At 40.2% G+C, this 8635-nt stretch overlaps 1 protein-coding gene across 1 annotated transcript in view; it reads left to right on the top strand.

The window, feature by feature from the left end:
• The window catches only part of LOC104389984 (potassium voltage-gated channel subfamily KQT member 1-like), a 485421-nt gene that overhangs the window by 49262 nt on the left and 427524 nt on the right, over positions 1–8635 (top strand). The window contains 2 exon segments of the mRNA XM_009999050.1: positions 1570–1710; positions 7693–7803. Coding sequence (XP_009997352.1) covers positions 1570–1710; positions 7693–7803 — 252 coding nt within the window.

Genomic DNA, 8635 nt, shown 5'->3' with positions numbered 1-8635 from the left:
ACAGCCTTCTGGTGTGTCAGGCACTCCTCCCAGTTTAGTGTCATCAGCAAACTTGCTGAGGGCACATTCTGTACCTTCATCCAGGTTGTTGATGAAAATACTGAATAGTACCGGTCCCAGTACCAACCCCTGAGGGACTCCACTAGTCACACACCTCCCACTAGATTCTGTCCCATCAACCACAACTCTCTTCTTCCTTTCAACCAGTTCATGATCCACCTCACTATCTGACCATCAAGACCTTCCTCAGTTTATCTATAAGGATGCTGTGGGAGACAGTGTAAAATGCTTTACTGAAATAGAGATAAACCACATCCACTGCACTACCATCATCTCTCCACCTAGTTACTCCCTCATAGAAGGCTATAAGGTTGGTCAAACATGACTTCCCCTTGGTAAAACCATGTTGACTGCTCTTAGTGACCCCCTCATCCTTGATAGGCCTAGAGATAGTGTCCAGAATAAGTTATTCCATCACCTTTCCAGGGATGGAGGTGAGGCTGACTGATTTATAGTTGCCCAGGTCCTCCTTCTTGCCCTTCTTGTAGACTGGAGTGACATTTGCTTTCCTCTAGTCCTCAGGCACCTCTCCTGTTGCCCATGACTTACCAAAGATGATGGAGAGTGGCTTAGCAATGACCTCCACCAGCTCCCTCAGCACCCACAGGTATATTCCATCCGGACCCATCAATTTATGGATGTCCAGATTGCTTAACTGATCCCTAACCAATCCTCATCTACCAAAGCAAACTCCTTCATCCTGACTTCTTCTGGGGCTTTAGGGATCTGGGGCTAGGGATCAGGGAAAAAGAATTAGTCTCCATTTCTCCTGTAGTTTTCTGTGGATCACTGAACTTAGTCTCAGGTTCTAAACACTTTCATCTTGTATTGAAAAAATATTTTCTAGACAAACCAAGAACTTGTGAAAAAATAATAATAATAAACTAAATAATAATCCTCTAATAAACTGGCCTGGCCTCAAACTCTGTTTTTAAGTCTGAAGTACAGGTTACACATACCTAACATATTTTATCATGTTTTATTAACATGCAACTATGAATATTGTTAAAGCAATAATATTCAGTCTTAAAAAGTTAAATACCAGATACACAAATTCATTTCTTAGATATGGTCATAATCATGACATGATTGTTATTCCTTAACTGATATTTTAATATTTAATGTGCTGCTCATAAAGTGCATTTCTAAATCTGTTTTACTATTTAAAAAATATATTAGCATTTGGTATTTTGAGTGGACAGTTATATGGAATTATTTCCATTCACAAGATGTAAAACAGGAGGAATGTCCCACCTGCCATTTAACTGTTTAAATGATTGTGTATAAATCATAGCTTCTTGAATTATTTATAGAAATATTTATAGAAATATTTATAGAAAAAAACTCACTGAACTGCCTGCTTTACTGGAAGCAAATTTCATACCTGAAATATAACATATTAATTTTTCAACTATGCTGCAAAAGAACCCCAGACATGAACAATGTTTTACAGTTATAGAATATTTGTGATGCAAACCTTGTGTACTTGTTTGCTTTCTCTTTTAATAGGAACTCATAACCACGTTGTACATTGGATTCTTGGGATTAATTTTTTCATCCTATTTTGTTTATCTTGCTGAGAAGGATGCAGTTGATGAGGATGGAAAGACAGGTTTCTCCAGCTATGCTGATGCCCTTTGGTGGGGTGTGGTAAGTCTTTACCAACAAAACATGTGCACAAGCTAAATGCACAAAATCTTCTGTTGAAGTTGGGATCTTATATAAAACCTGGCATTCTTTTTTTCTTTGCAGAACATAGACCTGTAGAGAAGCTCCACAACCTTTTAGAAAAGATACAAGAAAAACATGATAAATAGAATTAAATTATTTTGGTATTAAACTTTATAGTGAAAGCATGATAGCAAGTCCTTAGCAAAGGACATTGATTGTGTACAGGTACAAAAAGTCCACATTGAAACCCACGTTTCAAAAAGACTATCAAGACCCTTCAAAACATATACCACTTCTTTTTCAATCTACTTAATTAGCTGCAGAAGTTGCATAACTTTAAAAATATATTCTGTTTGTGGAAGTTGGGTTAATGACTCTATTTTATTAAAACTTTTTGTGTAAAGCTCACTCTCTCACTAAGAATGCAGACCTTGATGCAGGTGAAAGGTTCCTGTTGTGTTTTTTTTTAGTAATTCCATTATTCACTGTAAGGGTAAATAGCCCTGTCTAGAGCAGCTGGCAAAGCTTCAGAGGTTCAACTGCTTTAGATATCAATAATCAGTCAGGGTCAGTGCAAATCTTTGGTGAAATCAAGAAAAAAAAAATCACTAAGGGGAACTGGGATTTTGAGAGCATTGTGGTCATTATTGTGTGCATGCCCAGAATCAGTTGAAAAAGGAATAGAAAGCCATGAAAAGAATAAGAGAACAGACTGTTTCTATCCTCCCTGCATACGGCTCTTCTCATCATGTTTCTCACTGTGACTCATGCTTTCCCTCCTTATTAGCCTTTGCATGAACCATCTCTTCTCTTGTGGTCCCTTTTCCCCACTAGGGAACCTCATGTGTTTTATGAGTTGGCTGCCTCATTGTAACAAACCCAAGGAGATCCATCACATCGGTGTTAGTGATAGAGAAAAATGAGAGGACTAAAACAGATACAGAGCCACCAACTTCCAGAGAGAGGATATACATCCAGAATGATCTGTAACACAGTAAACTAGAGTTGTCTTTAGATGATAGACTTGAAAATGCTGAAGTAGTTATTCGGCCATAAACCAGTTATTTATCTGCCTACAAATAAACTGGTGAGGGAGTTGGGAAAGGCAGATAAAAAGTTCCTAATAGATACATGTTTCTAATCCTTAATTTAGATGCTGTGTAAGCCTCCATTTCAATTAAGTATACAGAAATATAGATTATATTACATGTACCCTGAAATACAAGGTTTTGAGTGGTTAATTATAAAAATCTGTTAGACATGGAATTCCTGTCATTAGGTTGTCAGGTATTGATTTAATTTGCTGATTATGACCTATACCTGTACCAAACAGTACAGGTAAAAAAACAAAACAGTAAAAATAAAAAAATCACTTAATGGCCAGATGGATCTAATTATCCAATGTGTTGGAAAGATATGACACCATGAACTAGTCCATAAAACAATCACTTGTTAAAGTGACATATGATAAAATTTTCAGAACATAAAACCTCATGGTTATAGACATGAGATAACCTCTAGCTAATGCAGGAAAGGAATAAATATCCCAGAATTACCAAATGTGCTGTATGGTAAAAACAAAAATAAAACAGATATTAATTGACATTATGAGTGACATCCCATGTCTGCTTTAAGAAAAAAGACCCTTCCTTACACAGGCTCACTTGTTCTGCTCTTGTGGGAGCATTTGAGCCCAAATACCACTGTTCAAATGACAGAAAACTGTGGAACAGCTACTGTCTCTGGTTTTACTAATAGTCCAGCTGAACAGACTGTGAAGTACATCTAAAAAAAAAATGAGGCTGCTTGTGGGAAGTGCAGCAGCATTAGGGGATCCCATATAAGTCTGCAGTAGTTCGACTAAATCTATGAGAAATACCTCATAAATATTTCTAGCATAGTGAAGTTCTGAAGACGTTTGTAGCACCATGTGAATTAAAATGACAGCACTGAAAGAAATGGAAAGCATAGAGTCTATTAATAAGGATGCCTTAATTTAATATCATTAAAAGATGGTGATTCACATGGGCTCCGCACAGTATCTTGTGAGTTTCATAAAGTAATTCCTAGGGCAGAAATGCCCAAATTCAGACCTGAGTGAGAGGGAAGAAGAACCCCTTGTCAAACTGAGAGGAGCAAAGTTCTGTCAACAACAAAAACAGATTTTCAGCAATCAGTGTAAGTACTAGCTATGTTTTTAAGCATCCAGTTCTGCCCACATATATTCATGCATGGGTTATTTCTGCATGTAGTAAAACTTTCATGTGAAGCCAGTGTACTCTTTCTGCCTTTCCTTCTTTTTTATTTCCTTAGCTCTAGTTATCCGGAGCTTGCTTTATGACTTGCATCGAATGTTTAGATATGGATTACAAAATACTTTTAAATGCTAGAAGCTACATCTTGATTTAGTAAAGAGTAAAAAGTTATGGATGAAAAAAGTCAAGGTGTGTTTACACAGGCATATTTTGTTAATATTATGGACTTAAAGAGTTTAAAAGGAGTTCAGTCATGAAGACAACAGATAAGTTTAAAATGTGCATTACTTTACCTTGTTGAGATAGTTGACTTGGAATCTGTATTTCAATGTGTACTTACATGCCTTGCAAAGAGTTCAATGGGCTGTGTTGTTGTTTTCCAAAAGTTTACTTGTTTTGTGTAAGAGCAAGATAAAATCAGCTTTGTCTTTCTCTAACTGTGTGAGGCACTTGAAGAACACTGTTTAAATTGTTGTTTAAGCTCTCCAGACGTCTAGGCCTCCTCAGCATTAGTGAGTCACGGTGCAGGTGCAGTTCACAGCTGGGAACAGTGACAAAGGACAAAGTGAATCAGTTTCTTTTTCTTTTCAAATCTTCTGTAACATAGAAACACAGATGTGGAGTTACTAGGGAGTGAAAATTGATTTCACTTTTGCCTTTCAAAACTGAACCACAGGGAAAAGAATCTTGGTAGCTAGTATTTGAAAGTCTTATGTGTCTGACAAAAACCACAGAGTGTATTATGGGTAACATTTTGCTCTGAGTAGAAAGTGCAAGCTTGCTGAACTTGATACAAATGACCTGAAATGTCTAAATATGAAGAAAGGGGGAAATAAAGAATGAATGAGCATTGGAATTAAATGCTAACTACTTTCGCCTGCTCCAGTTAAATGCAAAGTTGTTTCACCTAGATTTGGCAGGCACACAGATTAAACTGCAAAGACATATTAAAGGCTTGTGGTGTTTTATATGAAGCCACTTTTAGAAGTAACAGCATGTTAGAACACACGCAAGACCATTTCCAACAGCACTTTCAGTCTGCCAGAAACGCAGCCCGTCACAGCAGGATTTTTGTCCTTTCTGGGTGTTTTTTTTTCTTGAGGAAAGAAGGAGGACAGGTATGAGGCTTCTCTTCTGATGGTCCTTTCATGCTCATCTCTTGCTCTTGGTATTATTGATTTTGCTGCAAAGTGGACTATTCTGTACCATTGAACTTCAGTTAAACAGTCACTCCAGTAAACTGGTGTTAACTGCCAGAGGTACTTGGGATCAATTGCTCAGAATTTCCAGTAGTAAATTTCCATGCCAGAGGCAGCAGTTTGAACCCCTTTATGTTTCATATATGTGTTTTGAGGAGTGTAGTTCTGACTCTTCAAACTTAGGACACCTGCTTATCTTAAAGCACGCGAGAAGCTCTGTTGACTTCTACTAAACTAGAATTACACCTTTTTTTGAAGTGTACACATATGTTTTCAGAGCCTGCATTAAGATCCTGTGTGTGCCAGCTGGAACATACCACAGCAAATCTGTGTTAAGAAGGTGTCATTTTCCAAAGCCTAGTTATTAAACATTCTCTGAGCAGATAACTAATACTTTTGGATATACAAACAGAAAAAGATTCTGGTTATGATTAAGAAAGCCAGAGAATTACATTATTTATGATCCTTCTCACATACTTCCATGCACTAATTTAATTACCAAGAAGGAACCCTTTTAAGGTAGCCAGGGGAGAAACACTTTGAGACATGTTCAGGCACCTGCAGGAATCTGCCAGCCAAATGCCTGCTGTAGACATGGAAAATAATATTTTCTGTGGTTACAGCTTTCATACTGCCTTCCATAGTAATCCTAAGGCAGCTCAACATTGCTGCAGTTTAAGTTCTGAGTGCTGGAAAACTAAAAAAGAAAAAAACAAACCCAACAAAAACACCATGAAGCCTTTCATAAGAAAAAAAGAGAGGAAAATGAAAGGAAAAATCCCAGACTCTAAGGGGTCATCTGGGTGCACTGAGGAGCTGAAGTGATGTTAAAGAAACACTGCATTAACTTCCTCCACTCCCACTAACACATACTGCCTTTCAAAGTTGAATTTTGGGGGGTCTGGTTTAATATTTGGGGTTGGCAAACTCATCTGTTTGTGCTGCTACGAATACACAAGCACCCAAGTCACTTCAAGGACAAGCCACATTAAATCTGGGCAAACAGCTGGCAAGACAGAGCTCCTGCTGAGAGCAATTTGCAGTTCAAAATAACAATATTCATAAGAGGATATAGATACTACAAAGCTGACTTCACCAAGTGAGAAATTTTGATGCATAAACAAGAGATTTTTCTTTTTACTTGGAAAAACTCAGTTTAATAGTAGTTGCTAATGTTCTCCCTGCAAATCTTTCTTCCAGCTCTTTACAGAACTGCTCTTGGAGGAGGAAGAAATAGATTCTTCCCATGCCTTTATTGCTGACAGGTTGTTCTGGGAAGACTATTTTTGCATAATAATTAAATACTTGTCAGCAACTTTTTCCAAAAAAAGCAGTATTTCCACATCTTCTTTTGTAGTCAGTGTAAATTTACATATTCTTCTAAGTCTGTTTTGGCTGTATTTCTGCTCATTTTCAAGGCCAAGTGAAAGGTGAGGGACTGAGTGTATGGCTGGTACTCCCAAATAGAAGTTGGTATTGGTGATAGAATTCTTCCTTATTAAAAGCTTTCCAGTTCTCAGGAATGCAAGTCATCTTTGCCATACCATTTTATGGCAATGTCAAGGCTCTGAGTGTGCTAAAAAGCTCTTAATGACCCTGGTTTAGCCACACCTAAGGCCACACCTGGGGCCACCCCAACAGCCACTGCCCAGAGGCTCTATTTAGTCTCAGTCCTGGGTACTTACTCCCTATATGAGCTGTGCTGGAGGAGACCTAGTCTCTAGCTCAGCTATGGTCTAGTGATCTGGACTTCAGCCTATGGGCTGACTTTCATATTTGACCTCAGACTTACCTCATCACCTTATATTGTCTTATGATTTAGACTCTTTGTTGGATATAGCCACTGTCTGTGAATCTCTCCTGCTGTGGGGCTGGGTCTAGGGTCATGAGGATCCTGTCTGGCCAGCAGAGGGATTCCCTTGGCTTGCCTTGGGATCTCTGCTTGGAATCACCTTCTGTTGGGGAGCAGCTGGCTCTTGTTACATTAAAACCCTACTGATGGACCAGCATTCACTTGAACTCTAATACAATGAATGCTGTTACAGCCTGCTGGGGCTCATTAGAAAGAGCCCCAAACGCCTGTCCCACTCAGGTGTTCCTTGCCTCTCTGGCTTTTCAAGGGTGGCCTGAACTCCACAAGCCCTGAGTTGCTGATGCAGTGTCCTTTTCCTGTTTGCTGTCCCTTTTCTGGCTCTGTGCGCTGGAAAATGCTACTGACAGCCCCACAGTGATACTGATCCTACACCTGTGTGAGGACATGCCTTGTTGAGAGGGGAGGTGGTTGTCCAGGTCCTGAGAGCACTAATTGGCCTAAATGACCCTGACAGCATCACCTGTGGTCTCCACCTGTACCAAAGAGCTCTATTTAAGATCAGCACTGGGATACAGAAGAGCTAGTCTCTGGTTGAGCTGTAGCTATGCCTTTCATGCTGTAATTTTTTTGTTTCCTGCTTTTGCTGTAAAAAGCTACTACATGGCACTGAATCAGGTGTTTGTTTCTGGTTTAGGTAACAGTCACAACAATTGGCTATGGAGACAAAGTTCCCCAGACTTGGATTGGGAAGACAGTAGCTTCCTGCTTTTCTGTGTTTGCTATATCTTTTTTTGCTCTGCCAGCGGTAAGTAAAGCTTTGTTAACAAATGTCTATCTGATTTGGACTTGCAATGAGGTAGTTCAAAATTAGTGCCTTTGATAGGAAGTAGTAGGGTTGGGTGTTTCTTCTGAATGTACATACATCCTCAAGTGTATGTTGGTGTCTGTTCACACACGTGAATCAAACTGTGGTTGTTAATTTTCATTACTGTGCCGGTTTGGTTTGGTGGGATTTCTAGTAGTGGGTGAAGGCCCCAGGGCTGGCTCTGGGAAGAAGCTGAGAAGTTTCACCTGCTCCAAACCCAGCCAAGGAGCCATTAGAGGGAAAACAGATGCACCTCTGCCATTAACATACAAAAGAGCTGAGATAAGAGCTGAGCAGCTGGGAAAGAAGAGCTGAGCTGGAGAGGTGAATAGTAGTGCTGGGGTGAAGATTCAGGTAGTTTATGAGAAAGATTGGAAAGAAAGTGCCCAAGCACCTTTCCCTGCAACCCCTGGCAAGATGGCAGCTGTGCCCCTGCACTCATGGAGGAACCTGGTGGGACATTCCCTGAAGGTGGCAGGAAGGATGAACTTGGCCAGTGGACTTGGATGTTGTGGCCAGAGGATTTGCTGCCAGTGGGCTCTGATTGCTCAGCTGTGGAAGCCCCCGGGCCAGGGGAGGTGGCTGTTCCCGAATCCCCCGTGACTGTGGGAAGCCCAGGCTGGAGCAGCTCCGGACCTGGTGGGAAGGACTCAGGAAGGAGAGGTTGGTGGAGGCCTCTGTGCCATGGGAGGGACCCCGTGGGGAAGCAGGGCAGGCCTGTCAGGAATCCTTCTTGCTGAGGAGGCAGGAGCAGCAGGAACCCCCAGCCTGT

Source organism: Chaetura pelagica, unplaced genomic scaffold (genome assembly GCF_000747805.2).
Source record: "Chaetura pelagica isolate M959 unplaced genomic scaffold, ChaPel_1.0 scaffold6, whole genome shotgun sequence".
Classification (NCBI taxonomy): domain Eukaryota; kingdom Metazoa; phylum Chordata; class Aves; order Apodiformes; family Apodidae; genus Chaetura; species Chaetura pelagica.
Note: the sequence above shows the minus strand (reverse complement) of the source record. Positions and strands in the feature narration are given on the sequence as shown.